At 43.8% G+C, this 17,693-nt stretch overlaps 2 protein-coding genes across 3 annotated transcripts in view; one reads left to right on the top strand and one right to left on the bottom strand.

Moving 5' to 3' along the window:
• CYB5RL (cytochrome b5 reductase like) overlaps positions 1-17,693 on the bottom strand; it is a 93,494-nt gene that overhangs the window by 10,839 nt on the left and 64,962 nt on the right. Inside the window, exon 1 of one of the 2 annotated variants that reach the window (XM_079980784.1) lies at positions 1,702-2,085. The exons of the other annotated variant lie outside the window; for it this stretch is intronic. The gene's annotated coding sequence lies outside the window, so the exon portion shown is untranslated. Of the gene's footprint in view, positions 1-1,701; positions 2,086-17,693 lie in introns of those variants that run through there. 2 annotated transcript variants of the gene reach the window in all.
• On the top strand, positions 2,190-10,623 carry MRPL37 (mitochondrial ribosomal protein L37). Its single transcript, XM_079980753.1, has 7 exons — positions 2,190-2,652; positions 3,616-3,799; positions 6,252-6,367; positions 7,742-7,927; positions 8,144-8,295; positions 9,503-9,706; positions 10,253-10,623. Exons 1-7 carry the CDS (start codon positions 2,268-2,270, stop codon positions 10,328-10,330), a joined length of 1,305 nt encoding a protein of 434 aa, XP_079836879.1. The 5' UTR covers positions 2,190-2,267; the 3' UTR covers positions 10,331-10,623.

Genomic DNA, 17,693 nt, shown 5'->3' on the forward strand with positions numbered 1-17,693 from the left:
ATGGGGGTTGTGCCTACAGATGTCTATGCACCTTGCCTTACATCAAAATGAGTACAGTAATGGCCACCAACTTTACAAACAGGTTTAGACAAACTCATGCAAGATAAGACTATCGATTGCCACTAATCATGATGGCTGTGTTCTACCTCCAGTATCATCGGCTGCATATTTCTAAATAGCACTTGCTGGGAAACATGAGCAAGGAGTATTGTGGCACTCATGTCCTTTCCAAAGACATTTGGCTGGCCACTGTGGGAACAGGATGCTGACCTTCATTTCATCCAGTTCTTAAGATCAAAATGTACAGGCCAGGAGGTTTCTGGGAGTCGTATTAAGCACCATTAACAATATATGCCAACTTCTCATATTTTCCAGGGACAGTCTTGATAAATTACATCCTTGATCAGTTACACTCCATATTAACATTATCAGCTTTTTAAACAAAAAGGCAGGAAATGGATAGAATCAATTAATATTTTCATTAGCACATATACACAAGGTAAGTCGTTCTTGAGATTTCTAGTCAGAATGTTAATGTGAGGGAGGGACAAGAGCTGTTTGCAAATGATCCCAAGTTCAGCCATTGGTATTTACAGGTAAGCTGAGAAAGTCCCTTGTTTGGAACACTGGAGAGATGCTCAGTGCAAAAAATATTGAGCTAGATGGACCAATGGCTCTGACTTGTAAGGCAGTTTTCTATGTCCCGTTTTTCACTAAGCAATGCTGGGAGGGTTGTTATTTGACCAGTCCCATTAATGTTGCAAACATTGATGGCGGTGGCACATCAAGAAAAGGAAGTTGTGTGGTTCTGACTATAGCTTAAATTCGGGTCCACAGTCCTGCCTGCTTTCCTGTGTTGTGCTGCTGCCTCTGACCATGCTTGGTAGGTCAGAGGCAAAACTACCTAAAGGTGTGTGGCGTGGGCTGGCCTTGTATAAGGTAATGTGACCAGGAAGGGACACCCAGGTTCAAATCCCTGCTTATTCACAAAGCTCACTGGGTGATCTTGGCCCCATCACCCTCCCTGCCACCTAACTTACAGGGCTGTTGTGAGGAGACAGTGGCTGTTGTGAGCATATCATATATGCTGCCCTAGAAGAGGGATAGGGTATAAATGAAATAAATAATGAGAAAGATATGATGCCCTGTAGTGTACATGTCTGTAGGCCTGTCATTGCCTCTCAGCCTAATTTACCTTAGAGGTTCTAGTTACAGGTAGGTAGCCGTGTTGGTCTGCCGTAGTAAAAATATATATATATATATATCCTTCCAGTAGCACCTTAGAGACCAACTGTTTGTTATTGGTATGAGCTTTCGTGTGCATGCACACTTCTGAAGAACTTAGTTAGTCTCTAAGGTGCTACTGGAAGGACTTTTTTTAAAAAAAAATTACCTAGAGGGTTGTTGTGGGGATTAAATGAGTAGAACTGTGTATGCCGCCTTGAGATACTTTGGGGGGAGGGATATAAACGCAATAAATAATGACATGAGGGGCAGAAGAAACTAATCGAATTATTTGGACTTTGGCTTGTGACCAAAATCATTGGCAACCCGTGAACAAGGAGCCTCTCTCTCTCTGCAGGCTCAGCGCCCCTCGATCTCCCCCATACGGAAGCTGCTCTACACCAAGCCGGGCCATGGGGGGCCACCAAGCTCAGCCCGTGATGCCACCCTCCAGCGCTTCCAGCAGCGATGCCCTACCTGGAAACGGGAAGGAGTGAAACCAAGACCTTTCGCATGCAAAACGTGAGAACTGCGGCGGGGACAGTCAAAGGTGCTTTAATCGCAGGTGGTAGTGGTGGTGGTTGTAGTTCTTATGGGGGTTAAACGAGGACGCGGGAGAACCATGCACACCGCCCGGAGCTGGGGGGCTCCAAGTACAACAAGCGCCGTGCAATGGCAATGCCCCTCCGCTGCGAAAGCGGCGTGTCCCCTGGAGAAAAGGGCAGGATTAGTCGCCACGTTGCGAGGCGTGACGCTGTTCTTCTGCCCTTGAGGGAACTGGAGGCGCTTACACCGGCTGCGTCATCGGCAGGGAGAGCCACCGCCGGTCCCCTCAACCGCGAAGCCCCGACCCGCTTCCTTCCCACGCCGGGCCCAGACGAGCGCCGAGTTTGCGCGGTGGGGAAGCGGCCCGCTGTCCATCACAACATAGCCCCGCCCCTCTACCCGGCATGCGCTTCGGAGGCGGAAAGAAAATGGCTGCCGCCGCCAGCGGGCGGTGAGGTGTCTGTGAGGGGACTCGGCGACGTGGAGTGGAGGCAGCGATGCTGGCCGTACGGCTGCCCGCCCAGCGGGCGCAGTGCTGGGCGCTCTGCGGGCAGCGCCGCGCCAAATTCACCTACGGGCCGAAGTATCCTCGGGAGCCGCTGCCCCGCACCCCGTGGACGGTGCGCGGGCCGCCGCCGGGCGCGCCGTTGCCTTGGTACTTACGCAAAGTGCCTCCGGTGCGGGAGCAGCTTCCCGAGCTCGACGTGGTGACGTACGAGGGGAAGCTGCACCGCGTGCCTTGGCTGGCCAAGCCCCGTCACCCCAGGTGGGAGCGCGGGTGGCACGACCCCTGGCACGACGGCGGCCCCCGCCTGGAGGAGATGCCCACTTACAAGCAGCGGCCCTGCTACGTTTTCCACCAGCGCACTCGCATGCTGGAAGGTGAGGGCTGCCTGCGGGGCCCGCGCTGGCCGAGGCTGGTGGGCGGTGGGCGAGGACGACTGGCCAGCTTCGGGGTGTTTGGTGTCAGGATGGCTTGGGCTCTGAGGGAGTCCTCGAGTGCAGGCGATGCAGGGGGCGGTGAAAGGAAGAGACCGGCCAGAGGTTGGTGCCTGCGAAGTGACAAGCTCAGCTTGGGTTATGCAGATCAGGCATTCGAGGAGCACTCAATTAATGGCATGGACACCCAGTCCTGCAGCTTAGAAAAGGCTCTCAGAGTGGACAGTCTCAGTTTAAAAAAAGGCATACAGCAACAGCACGTGAGGGGAAAGGGAGCTTATGTACAAGTTTTTAATGGCACAGTTCTATAGCTCTGCCTTTATGGAGATTTTGGCTTCCTAGGTGGCAAGCTGTCTCCTCGCTGATGTGGCACTGCTGGCTGTCTTGTTCTTGCTAAAGAGCAGGCCTTTCCCAGAAGCACTCCACATTGGAGCAGAGCAGGTGACAGGGGCCAGCCTAGGAGGCTAGCACAGTCACATGGTTCTTCTCTCTGGCAGCTGCCCCAATGTAAAATTATTTAATAAATTTGTTACTTGCTTTATCTTGCCCAGCATCGTAATCGTTATTTGCAAAGAAAAGCCCAGTATTTGGAAAGCATAAATACTGTTAAAGGTGGTAGTTATAAGAAGGCAGGAACTGCAAATTAATGGACACAAACTTGTTGGGCCACATTGTGCCAACTTATCTATACTTGTCCAGGTTTTGTTAAGTAATTAACTGCAATGCATGCAGCATTTATAAGGTGGTCTTGGTTTTCTGCTCCATTTTGTCTCTAGAATAGCTCCCCCGCCCCGCTCCAAATCTTAAAAAGAATGGTGGAAAAGTCCTTGTTCTTGTGTAAGAGTGATTGAAGTGCAAGGTGCAGTACTAAAGATGCTCACTGGTAATATATTATTTTACTTGAAGGTGTAAAGCAAGCATTGTGGCTAACCAAGACAAAGCTGACACAAGGTTTACCTCCGCGAATACTTAGCATAATCAATGACCCAGCTAATCAATGTGAAAACCAGGATGAGAGAGTCCAGAATGCCATTTATCATGCACGCCTCTGGGGTAGCAGTGAGGAGGATGTACCTAAAGAAACCTATTGGTAAGTCTTTGGCTCAAGTTTCCTTTTTTGTTGTTCCATTGTTTGGGACCATTTCTGAAATTGTCATAACAGCTTATATATTTTATTCTTTTAATAAGGCAGTTAGCAAACTGTGGTGACAAATACAGCAGAAGTAATAGCCTGGATCAGTTTATGCCTCCTTGCAGAGCAGTGATTCATGCAGAGATACAGGCAGTTAGTTTTCCATACACCCTAAAAAGTCAACTTTTGGGGCTGTAAGAATCAAATGTGCTGTCCAGTTTTAATTCAGAAAAAGCATGCTTTCACTATCAAGTGTTTGGGGAACTGTCATGAGATGTTCCATGCAGACTGATTCTGTACTCTTGGCCTTTGTATGTGTTTAAATTAAAAACTAGGAAGTTTACTTTATTACTGCACCTCAGATGTGTGTGAGGTGTTCTACAGAGTACATAAGGACAGGTTTCTGCCCTATTTAGCATACAGTCAAAAATCTGACATGGGGAAGCAACAGAGGAAGGGGAGAGAGGAATGGATGATGATTTTGGTTGCATGCAGTTGGGTTTGTTACAGTTAAGCATTGAGGGGGTTGTGCCAAAGGCTTCATAGAAAATCTGTGTATTAAGGAGGGATTTGAAGAATAATTACTTCTGCACCTTTGCTCTGAATGAGAACAGCTTATGGATAAGGTTGTGTATGTTCTTTGATTCTGTATAAGTGCAGAATTCACTTTAGAATCTTAACATGTGTTTAAAATGAGTTTCTAGTGACTGGCTAAGAAAGATTGAGGAATGACTGCTAAAACATTCAGAACCTATAGGGCAGTAGTGTAGGTTATTAACCATACTTAAGGACATAAGAAGATCACACCCAAAATCCAACTAGTCCAATGTCCTGCTATTTACTCTGGCCAATCAGATGCCTCTGGGAAGCTCACAAACTCAGCATAAAGGGAATGCCACTCCCCCAGCAACTAGCTTTGGAGGTACATTGGCTATGAATCGGGAGGTTTTCTTAAGCCAGTTGGCTTAAGACTGAGTTTAGCCTCTCCATTTGCCCTGCAAGACTTTTAGCCAAGCTATGTCTACTTGTCCTATTGGTCAGTAAAGATGTGACTGTGCCAAAAAAGGGGGTTGCAGGCTCTACTGATTTTCATCATTGGCAGCTCCTGCAAAGCCTGCGTGGCTCTTTTCAAGTTTCAACAAGCAGCTGATCTTAGGTGCTTGCAGAGACCCCTTTAAAGACCACTGGTTCTGTGCAAGCACATCTGATCACCAGTGCATGCAGAGAGCATGGTGGATCATTGGGGCTTCAAAGTGCTGCCACTGCTCCTGCCTGTCAAATTTGGTGATTGGAGGGGTGGGGGAGATAGGGATCTAGCCTGCTTCCCTTGCCTTGCCAATAGCTGCTGATAGACCTAACCTAGCCTTCATTAATTTGGCTAGTGGTCTTAATGGCAATGGATTCCATAAATTAATTACACCTTGTAAGAAGAAATTACTGTTTTGAACCTACTGCTGATAAATATCTAATATCTAATAATAAAAATTAACTCTCTCCACCTGCATTCGCACCTCCAGTCATCGCCCATGACTAGAAGTAGAATAAATTATGCAAAAGGAGGCTTGCCATAGAATTTGAGTTACCTTTTGCACAGAACTATTTTAATGTAGCTCTGCTTATGCCTTTGCACAATATTGTTTCCAGATGATTGCCGGTAACACTGATTGGCTTAATTATTGATTCCTGGCATTCTTAATAATGAATACCTGGTGTACTATCCTATGTATAATTAACTGTAACTATAATTTGAAGTTGTGTTAAGGCATTTGGCTGAACACATGAATGGTCTTCAGTGTATTTGCGTGCATAGCACTCCCCCTAGTCCCTGACCATTAACGTGTTCAAGTACAGGGAATTTCCACTCACATGCAAGTGAGGGTGAGTAGGAGCCTGCTGCAGACCTTCCAGCTCAACGTGGGTGGTTGGGAACAGTGTTAGAAACTCAGATACATAAGCTAGGCACCAAATGACTCCTTAAACCAGCGTTCCGTTTGCCAAAACGGAATGTCTAGTTGCCATTTGGGGGGCAGACGACTCAAAAGTTGTATTTTTTAATAAAACTTTTTGGTTTCTGAAATTCATTCTGATTGTGCAGATAAAATATAATGGGTAGAATTCTACAGGATATGTTGCTAGTGTGTGGAAACAGTCCAGATCCGAGGATCCCCAGGCATCCACCGCCTGATGAGGGCGATGTCTGGGCACCAGGATGGCACCTAACATCTTCACTTAGTCACAAGTGGCCAATAGTCAGGTGCAAAATACACATAGCAAATTCTGAACACTGGTTGGAAACATAGTGTGAAGTGTAACACACATTTGAGCCTGAACGTGCATGCCTTTAGCCAATTGCAAATGTTATAATACTTACAAATTAATGTCCAGTTATTTATTTATTTTTGTTCTGAAGCCCTGTACTTTTAGAAGACTTGCTTCACTTATGCAGGACGATGACAGCCAAATTCCCCTTATTGGGTAAAAGAATGTTTGCTCAAGACTCCAGAGTGGCAGCTGCATGGGAACGAGGTATGTCTCTTTATCCCAGTAGAATTGTCTAAAAGAACACCTCTCCCTGTACTGTCCACCATATTGCCTTAAGGTCAGCTGGAGAAGCCCTGCTTATGGCCACACCCCTGTGGAGGGTGGTGGGACAGGGCAGTGGTGGCTCCTCCTTGGGGAAATATGGTCAGCCCTCACCATTAAGAAATAAAGGCATATGATCTGTTTGCTCTGAAGCTTATGGAATTTTATTGGTGATATTTATTTATTTATTATTTGGATTCTGTTTGTAGTTTTTATATATCTATCTTTTTTTGTAAGCCATCTTGGGATCCAGATTGGAGGAAATGTGTGGGATTCTAAGAAACAAGTCAAAATAAGTATTTTGTTTATAAGGAAGGTTCTGTAGAAAGATTATAAGGTCCATAGCTTAGCATCAGAAAGAGTGCCCTTGAGGTAAAATCACAAGATCTTCTATGTCATGAGCCTTTTTCTGTAGGTTAACAAAAAGGGAATAAGTAGAAGGATAGAGAAAATCCCATAGAGCTAATTCCCATTATCCCCCACTGTTGGCCAGCCTGGTTGGGAACTGATGGGAGTCCTGACAACATCTGGCAGGTCACAAGTTTCCTACCCCTACTATAGAGCCAGTGTTGTACAAGTAACATTATTTGTTAGAGCTGTGCTGCTGTAACAAAACGGCTTTTATAGCTCTCCTGAAATTAGAGGGGACTGTTCTTTACTGTAAACTTGAAAAATGTGCACATTTGATATAAATGCTGAATCTTTAACAGGACATTTCTGTAAAATATGTATTGGTAGTTTATGTTCTCAAAGCATTTGGGACTTGTGTTCCTGAAAATAATAGCGCTTGATCGAAAAATATCTTAATTTTGGCCATGAACCAATTGATTTCCTTAGCTTGATCTGCTGACCATCTACCCGGTCCCTGTAGTGACTGATTCCACTTGCTCTCAGTCTTGGAGGGCAGAAACCCTTTATAGAAAATATACCATGTTTCATTGACATCCACACTAGCCTAGGTTCCCTTCCTAGCCAAGGGCGTGCCATTACATTTTCTGGAAACTGATGGTTCCAAGAATACAACAGTAAGCTCCCCTAAGTAAGTATATGGGAAGTATCCACAATCACTCAATGATGACTTGTAGATTTAGCTATGCATATTCATGGGAAGTGGTGAAGGTCTTCTTTTGTTCAACATGGGAGGAAGCATGAATAGGAGAGTGCTAGTACCTGCTGTCCAAACAGAAAAGGAGATTGCCCCCTGTGCTAGTGGATTACAAGAGCATTTTCGGAATGGTATTTATATGGGTCAGCCGATAGCTTCAGCATAGTTCTAGTGAGGAAGGATCTATTTACAGTCCACTGTTTCCTTTACAGAATCTGTTCTACTTCAGGTTCGTGGTCCCCACGGGAAGATTTTGAATGCAACGAACCTTCTACGGCCTATAGCCTCCAAAGATGAGATATTAGCCACTGAAAACCACACTTTAGAAACCTTCTACCCTGTTTTGCCTACAATTGACCTTCAAGAAGTTCATGCATATGACATAAAAAATGATACAGGTGAATTTCCTAGAGCTTGGAGGATTAAGAAAAAAAATCATTTTCACAGAAGTTAATTTGTTATGGATGAGATTGTATCAGATGGCATATGTGAGAATAGGGGGTTGAAGTCAATACACTAAAATGTCAGGTTTCTTAATTGCACTTTAGAAATTGTCTTCTTCTTGAGCAATGAGTTGTGAAATAGTTCTAACTATCACCTGATTTGTGCTTTAGGTTTCCGAGAAGGGTACCCATATCCTTATCCTCACACTGTGTACATTGCTCAGTATGACAGAGTACGTAAAATGAGGCCACCACAGCTTCAGGCAAAAATGATAGTGTTTGCTTTTGGGAATGCTCTGGCCAAAGCAAAGGAGCTATATGGGGTGAGTATTAAGATTTTTGTAGAAAAACTATGGCATATGCTGTCGAAATTAGGAGATGGCAGTTAGTTGCTTCTATTTGTCCAATCATTCCATTAATGGTCACCACGCTAGCTGCTGTTCCTAACTTAGAGGCAAAAGTTTTCTGAAGCTCCTCTTTCTGTGCTTTGCTCTCTAACTTTCCATGGGCAAATCCACATGGAAGCTTGGTGTATTTCTGAGTTGGTGTTTTGGCAGTGCTAGGACACTGTGGTATTGTGATCCATAAGTTGCATTAAACCCCCCCCCCCAAAAAAAAGCTGGCACTTTCCATTTCTGCTGTGCACAGGGAGTGGGGGATTGTTGGGGACTGACTATGATGTAGGAAAACAAATTCTTGTTGCTAAATTGTATGGTCCTTGTCATCCAGGAGTCTAGCTGAAAAGCCTTGGTTGAATTCTAGGTCAGTTGTGGGCGTCATGGTACTCTATTCAACATGAGTTTCTCATATAAAATACTGAATAAATAATAGTCTGGTAAATGTCTGGTACCTGAACAGAAGAGGGAAAAAGCCCAATGGGATTGAAGCAGCTTTTTTTAGTTGATAGTTGGTATTTGAACTTATGAGCATGGAGAGCTGTCAGATTGTCCTCAAGTCCTGCAGCTTTTGTTGAGGTTTGGCTTGGCCTCTGGCAAACCCTCCAAGTAGGTGCCACTTCTTCCCCCAAACTAAAATCAGACATAATTGTAGTTCTCTGTCTTGCTAGCCTGTCTTATCAACTCAAAATGTTTTCCTGGCCAGATGTTTGCGCTGCTGTCTACCATCCATTGTGACCCTTTCCTGCGCTACCTTCTATCCCCAGTTATCCACATGTGGACAGACAACTTTACATGTTTTCAAGTACATTCGGGTGGCAAAGCTTAAGAGTAAATCAGGGATGGGGGAATCTGTAGCTCATTAAGGGTGGTTGGACTCCGCTGGTAAGGATGATGGGAATTGCAGTGCAACTGCACCTGGAGGGCCACAAGTTAACCACCTCTGATACAGCCACACTGTGTGCCTTTTTATCTTTATTTCATTAACAAATTAAGAATTGAACCCATTCACGGTTTCACCTAGTTATAAAATAGGCAGTATTCTTCTTTTTAATACTGTACAGCATTTCTCTTGACCAACGGAGCTTATCCTATGGCTTCTTATTTCACACTTCCCTCTCATGCCGATTTCCAGGATGAGCCCAGGGTCCTGGAGAACCCCATTGTTGTGCAGACTGTGGCTACAGATGGCCAACACTTCCATTTCCTGGTGTTCCAGTTGAATACAACAGATCTAGACTCTAGCAATGGTGTTAAAAACCTGGCCTGGATGGATGCAGATCATCTTCTGTATGAGGATTTCAGGAGTCGTCCAGTAATCAAGAAGAAAGTTGTCCGGGTATGTTGATGAAGGTAGAATGACTTGCTGCCGCAGGAACTTGGTCTAGCTTTATAGTTTAGACAGAAAAGCTTGGAGACTAAAAGGCAACATATTAATTCTCTGAAACTAGAATAGGGGGCATCCTGAACATCATTAAGTTAGACTCTCAGTAGCACTGAGGTGCTTCATGCCCAGCACCCATGTGATTACTTAGAGTGCATTACAAGCAGAAATGACCAGTGTGTATCATTGTAAAAGTACACGTAACATCGTAACAGGCATGCACAGATGCCTTAACGATAATGCCATACTCAAGGGCATGTTGGCTGATTAGAGCCTGGTTCTGACAACATCTCTTCAGGATATCCAAAAGTAAAACAAAACAAAACACAAAACCTTAAGTTGTTTGAATCCTTTTTATATCCTCTTCAAGAAATTGCTTCCTTTCCTTTGTTTCAGGGAAGGGACAGGATGAGAATAAACTTGGTATTTGAGCACAGTGAAATGTATCACTGTATTAATGTGTATTACAGACATTGAAAATCCAAAATTTTCCCCCTACAGATTCCAGCTGGAATACATGGCTATCAACCAGACACATTCAAGAAGTTCCTGGCATTGTACTTGCATGGTGTCGTGTGAGCAGAGCTCTGCCTTTGTTTCCTCCTGTAATGCATATGCTTACTGTGCAGTTAAGGGTTATTTTTAAAAAATAAAGTTTCTTTATATATAAAAGTCACATGTAAATAATATTGTTTCAATCTGCTGTCAGAACATTTAACACCTTAATATTGGCGTTCATTTTGAATAATTAAGTGCCAGTGTTCTACTTTTACAAGAAAGAATGGAAAGCAAAATCTAGTTCTGCACTTAAGGCTAACTATACTTGGGCCATAATCCTGTCTTTCATCCTCATAGCAGCTCATCCCCACCCCCTCGCCAAAAACACCCCAACTTAGGTTGAGTGACAATATTAATACAAGTTCTGGGATGGCAGCCATCAAGTAATGCATTTTTACGAAACATCTTCAGTTGCATTTGTTCAGTCATTAGGCAGTAGGTGACATTCTAGGGCTTCAAACAGCCAAGCTGAAAGTTGTTATTCCAAACAAGTACAGTATATAGTGTCTTAGTTGCAGAGGAAGAATTCTAAACAATGAGAGAACTAGTTGAGATTTAAGAATATCAAATCTCTCAAATGTTTTGAAGGTTCATTTTTAGACCATAATGATACACACACCAAGGATGTATACCAATAGTAGTGTGATGTATATTATGATGTCTATAAAGAGGTCTGTGTCATTGATACATTCAGGAAGTTGTTTTTTTTAAAAAAGCAAGCTTCCTTTAGAAAAGGAATCTAACTTTCTCAAATCTAACTTGACAATAAATTAAGTGAGACAAAGTTTTTTTAAAAAAATCTCTAAAATTCATCAGAAGCAGGAAACTGAACAAAGCTATTTGGGTTGCTAGAAAACAAATGGGTGAAGAGTGATTAAAGCAGCAAAATTGAATAACTTCACTGCATATAGTCAACAGTGGAAGATGTAGGACAGAGACTTGTGCCTGAACTTCCAGGGAGGGAGTGTAAAGAACTCAAGAGTGGCCAAGAAATGAAGTGCTTGGGAAAGGGTAGTTGTTGTGCACTGTACTTCCCACCTTCCCTAACCATTAGTCACTCTGGCTAGGGCTGATAGAAATAGTAGTCTGCAACATCTGGAGAGCGCCATGTTGACTCTCAATGTTCTTGTAAAGTTAGATGGCATTAGCTATTTGCTACTATAGTCTAATGTAGCACTTTTAAAAAGGGAGCAGGATCATGCAAATTGGAAGTTAGTTAGCTTATCATCAGGGCCAGGTCAACTGGTAGAGAGCATTATTAAAAGATCATTTAAGAATCAACATGGTTTCTGCCACAGATAGTTCTTCAGTAGATTCCTGAGCAAACTTCACTGCTATGGGATAAAATGACAAGTCCTCATGGATGGGTAACTGGTTGGTAACAACAACAACATTATTACTATTTATACCCCTCCCATCGGGCTGGGTTTCCCCAGGACACTGAGAGCGAGAATAAGTGAATGGTCCTCTTGTTGGAGGGAAGAAAAAAGTAGAGCTCTCCATATCTGCATTGATATGCAGTTACCAGCTGAATTATATTTTTGAGCTTAACAAAGTACAACCACAGTGCTGCTAAAGATGAAACATGTTCCCAACAAATGATTGGATCTAGCATTTGGGGTCCTTTCATGAAAAAAAATATGTAAGATTTGTGCTTGGTGGGGAGAAAGTGGATAGTTTCCTGCTTATCGGGATTCAGCAAAGAGACCCATTAGCAGTTGGTCCAGGACAGACAAAAGAACATTCTTCTCATAAAGAATAACTTTTGGAATTCGTTGACAAGATGCAAAAAGCGCTAACTTAGATGGCTTTAAAAGATTAGACAGACCACTGTAGAATAACTCTGTGAACAATTACTAGTGGTGATGATGATGGTGGCTATAGGCAATCTCTAGGTCAGAGCTTCCCAAACTTTTATTCTTGGTGACAAACATTTTAGACATGCATCATTTTGCGACTACGGTAATTCAGTTTTGCTGGCAAACTGGAGGTTAAACTAACCCCTTTCCAGCCCCTTGGGGAACGCAGGGAGCATTCACACGACACACCTACACATTGCAGCTGACACACTAACGTGTTGTGAGACAGAGTTTGAAAAGCTCTGCTCTAGGTTCAAATGCCTCCAAGGACAAGTTGCTAGTGAGTAACAGCAGTAGAGAGGACTGCTTTCATATGCTTAAGGTCTAGCCAGAGGCTTTTGGTTGGTCACTGGGAAAGAGGGGACCAGTCAGCTCCTGAGAAGTTCTTATGGGGGTAAGAGGAAACAACAGGATGTAGAGGCTTGCCATGTTACTGTGCTGCATCTGCTGGCACATTCCCCATCTTTTCTGTAGAAGAATGTAAATCTTTTGAAAAGATAATGGCATGCATCCAAAAGGGACAGAGCTCTCTAAGCAAGAGAGGTTGCACCACCCTACTGCATAGCTGCAGTTTGCTTCTGATCAAGCAAGAAGCAGCAAAACTTTGACAAAGCAATTCTGCTTACAGGAAAGCTAGTTGTAGAAAAAAATATTTCCAACTGAAACATTGTGAGCTTCTTAATTAATTGTGCTTGTCCAAGAAACAGAAAATTCTTTTCGGCTTGGTTGAATTTTATTATTTGCATAGAACTGAGGAGAAAATCTATTTTACAACCTCATCTTTATGTAGCTAATAATATACTAGCTGCAGGAGGCTTTCCAACATGTTACTGTCAGGTCTTGCTAGGGATGTCAACAGCAATTGCCTTTGTGATGCTGGATACATCATCTTAACACGCCACAGGCCCTCAAAACTGGCATCTCTTTGCCACTTCAGGACTGGATGGATTTTGACAGATGTAGAACTGACTTGTGATGCAGGGGAGCTATCCGATACCAGAGATTTTCAGCTACCACGATGGTAGCACTCGGCAGCTCCTCAGCCACAGCGAGCAAGCCATCAGACAATGGCTACACAAGACCTAGTGCTATACAGGGAGACCTGGCTGAGCGGTTTGTGTCTCTTAGATATGAAAAGAAAACGCATCAACAAAACCACCAGGAACAATCTGTATTCTCAACACGCCTTTCCACCCTCTTGTTTCCCTCTGTTATGAGCACAGACAAATGCTCTCTCCTCCTACAGTTTCTATACTACGGTGACAATTCTAAGGCTAGGCCCCAGGGACCTGCCAGAGTGTTTGTGATAGGCTTTTGAAGTTGCTCCCACTCGTTGATCTCTTTGTCTGAACTGTTTCAACAGGTATGCATGGCTCAGATAAAACACAGTGCATGATGAAGCCTGTATGCTGTTCAAGGGGAGAATTGTTTCTTAAAACAGCATGTTCCCTTGATGTGAAGCTAGTATGAAATCAAACTCTGCAGGCTGTGCTAATAGCTCTACCAGGGGTTTGCATGTGCCCACAAACAACTCAATCTTAGACTTCAGTTGCACACATTCTTCCTGTACTCCCTAACAGGGAAAAAGGAAAATGGGAAATGAACGCATTGCACAATTGGCGTTTCGTTTTTATCTCATCTAAGGCCAGCTTGGGACAGGCTCTTGCCACCTACCATTTGTAGTCCAGCGCTAGACTGAGGACAATGATCCCCCTGGGTGATCTGAAATAGAATTAGCATAACCAAATAATAGACATTCATGATGTATAATTCCCACCACCACCACCCACACATCAGAATAGCTACCTTAATTTGCAGCCAGTGTTATGACCAAGCAATATTTGTTATTCCGTATGCTCTAGAACCATAAACCAGCAGGTTTGCATACTATAAACTTCTAATGCTTTAGCTAAAGTATTCTAAAACCCAGCAAACACCTTCACTGCAAAAATGGATCTAAACAAAATTCCCAGTTTCACAGCAAAACATTACATTAAAAAATTCTGCAATTTATATCGTAGGAAGGAATGTAAAGTCAGATTTCTGATGACACTTTTTTTTAAAAAAAAAGTTTGAAGTGTATAGCTTTTACTACGGTGGGGTAGAGGTGGAGAATTGGGATAACTTTAAATCCATTCTCTTTGTTTGTTAATGACTTAAACAACCTCATCCCAAACTATTACAGAAGGAAGCAAGGAGAGCAACAGCTACAAGAGCGCTGGCAAGATGCAGGATTGGCCATAGGGACCCTGCTGAACAGCTGGCCGGTGGCAATTCCAACAGCTGCACGCTGGCTGGTACAAAGGAGATGCTGCGTACAAATGAAAGTGCAAGAGAGCAGCAGAACCAATGAGTGGCTCCCCTAGGACCACTGAACCGGTGGTCCTGGATTAAGAGATTAAGAGAAAGGAATCGGAGAGCTGCCTTGGGGGTTCACTGAAAACACCTGCAAGTGCATTTAGCCTTCGCAAGTAGTCCAAGGGTTGAGGCAGGGCTTAGGGCCTGTCAGCAGCTTGAAGAATAAAAAGCAGCTGTGGGGAGCAGCACATCACATCTCTTGGGCCGTTTCTATAGTCTCTGCGGGTGCCCAGTCTTAAGCAAACCATTGCTTAAGGCTGGACAAACAGTGTCAAAGTGCAAGTCAGCAAAGCATGTGATCCTATGGTTAATAATCCTAATGAATATTAAGTTGTAACTCCCCACAATGCTTCCACTGTAGGGGAGAAGAACATTTGTGGCTACCCAGCCAGATGGTATAAATAATAAATTATTATAATATTACTACTACTACTACTACTACTACTACTACTACTACAAAAGCCAGAAGACCCAACCATTTAAAGTCATCTGGCTTTCTTAACTGGGGACTTTGAAGAAACAGCTGGATTAATACATTTCATTTCATTTCTGCTGTGGGGGGACGACATATCTTCAGTAATGAGATAATTGGAAGCCTGTCTTCTGTAACAGTTCCAGTTACCAGAACAAATACGAATACCACTTCCAGTTACCAGAACAAATACGAAGTCCAAATCCTGCTATTTAATCTTAAATTTAGACAAGCTGCTATTATGTTATTTGGAGGAAGACAGGAGTATAACAAGCAAATGGTTAATATCTGTAGCCGTCAGTGGAATTTGCTGTGATGGATGTGTATGTGTCTATATAAAACCATGGCCTACCATGTTTAAATGGATCCTAGTTCTATGGCTTCCACAAAGTGCTAAATAGGCAAACATGCCCCAGGGATAGCCTTAGGCAAGCTGATGGTTTGGTGGAGGCCAAATCTAGAGAGAAATAGGGAGAAAGGCATTAGCTACCAAATCTAAGGTCTCAGGCAATTCTCCCTTTACTCCCATAGCCTTTACCTGGGAGGTGAAGACAGAACATACCTGCCCCTCAAGATTCTGCTGGGCTCCACTTTTATCAGCCATGCAATGGGCTTTTGGTTTGACCAATGCCAGCATCAATAACAAGGGGCAGCTGAGACAGGCATTGGGCTGGAGCAGGAGAAGACGTCTCCCTTCTGTGAGGAGAAAGGGCCAGAAGGGGTTCTTAAAAGAAATAAGAAAGTGGAACAAAAGATTAATATTTAATCAAAATAAACTGAAGATATGTTATTGGAAAAAATGTCATAGGTAGAAAGTAGTGAATGTCTAATTAACAGGGAGGAGGGATGAAAAAAACCCTGGCAGCTGAGGGGGATGGATAAGGTACAAAGCCGAGCATGAAGGGAAGGTGGGGGGTATGGGATGAGAGATGGGTAAAAATTCATTGAAATGCATGTGGGGATGAGATGGACACATGCCTTTTAGAACCTTTGAATAAGCAGAGTCGGACTAAAATGGAGAGGCTGTTAATAGCTCCAGAGCAAGACAGAGCTATGGAACTCCTTGCCACAAGGAAAACAGTGGTAAAGAATGCAGTGGCAGAGTATCCAATGCTAGATTAGCTCTTAGCTGAAAATGATGTCAGTAATTGCTGGCTGATTATATAAAAAGCCACCTGTCTCCATTTCATGACTGGCACTGCCCTTGCACCACCATTTTGAGAGTGGGGAGCCGTGGTCATTTTCAAACACCTCAGGTGGGCTGTGGGGGAAGGAAGTTTGAGAACCCCTGGATTATGCCACAGATGTACAAAGTGGCTTCATGCATGTGGCATGCCTAGATAACACACGTCAGTTTTATCACTACAAAGCATAGGATGCAGAAGTGGGCATTGTATTTAGCACTCAGAAAATGTCAGTCTTTTGGTACTTTTCGCTCATGTAGTTAAAAAGATAGGCTTGATAGTCCTCAGGCAATGCCTGTTTAAATCTTACAAGCAGAGAAGTGCAGCAGGCTGCCATCGCAATGTGGTATTCGCTTGCGCAGTAGAACTTCCCCCATCCCTTTCTCCACGTGCCTCAGAACAGATATAGGGAGGATGTGGGGAGAGTGGGGACTTCTGTTGCGCAAGCAAGCCAGCAAGGTAGTCAGATACTGCCCAGAGCTTGAAATGCTTTGTCCCTCTCTGATCCCTAATAGGATCAGAATAAATTATGTATGAATAAATTTTGCGAAACACAGCTTAGTGCAATATTTTGGTACATTTTAAAAGAAGGCCCTCCATACAGCTTGTGAGCAAAATACTTGAAATGCTGGCCCCAAGAGAAGCTGTAACTCTACTGCACGAGTATTCATCAACTGCCTTGCTCCCTGTCCCTGGGATGAATCAGGATTTAAGTTTTGCTGAGTCCAAGTGCCGTGTTGTTTAGATGTGAAAAGGTAATACATGGAGGGCGGGATTCAGCGAGTCTCGCTAGCGGAAGCCCATGCAAGGTCTACTGCTAGTACAATGGGGCTGCTCCCCCATGTTGTTGTTTAGTCATTTAGTCGTGCCTACTCTTCGTGACCCCATGGACCAGAGCACGCCAGGACCATATGCCCCCCAAATTCCCTGGAGGTTTTTTCTGAGAGAATCACCAGAACAGCATGCAGGAGATTCTTCTACCAGGCAAGCAAAAATGCTTTGAGCTGAGCTGACAAGAGCAATTAGCACCATTTTGAATTCCTCCCAGTATTGCTCTCTGTGTAAAAAAAAAATACTTGGGAGAAGTCAGACCATTCTGGGAGTCCTTATGCTAGAGAACCAGGAGGGAGGAAGCAGAGTGTTGCGGGCCTTTTCTGCTTTTAATCAGATGGCTGCACTTAGGCTGGAAGAACCAGACAAATATAGGATGGGGGACACCTCACTTACTAGAAGTACATGTGAAAATGATCTAGGGGTCTTGGTAGACCACAAGCTTAACATGAGTCAACAGTGTGATGCAGCAGCAAAAAAGCGAATTCTATTCTAGGCTGCATCAACAGAAGTATAGTGTCCACATCAAGGGAAGTAATAGTCCTACTCTATTCTGCCTTGGTCAGACCCCCACCTGGAATACTGTGTCCAATTCTGGGCACCACAATTTAAGAAGGATGTTGACAAGCTGCAACATGTGCAGAGGAGGGCAACCAAGATGATAAAGGACCTGAAAACCA

This window comes from Podarcis cretensis (assembly GCF_951804945.1).
Source record: "Podarcis cretensis genome assembly, chromosome: 6".
NCBI lineage: Eukaryota > Metazoa > Chordata > Lepidosauria > Squamata > Lacertidae > Podarcis > Podarcis cretensis.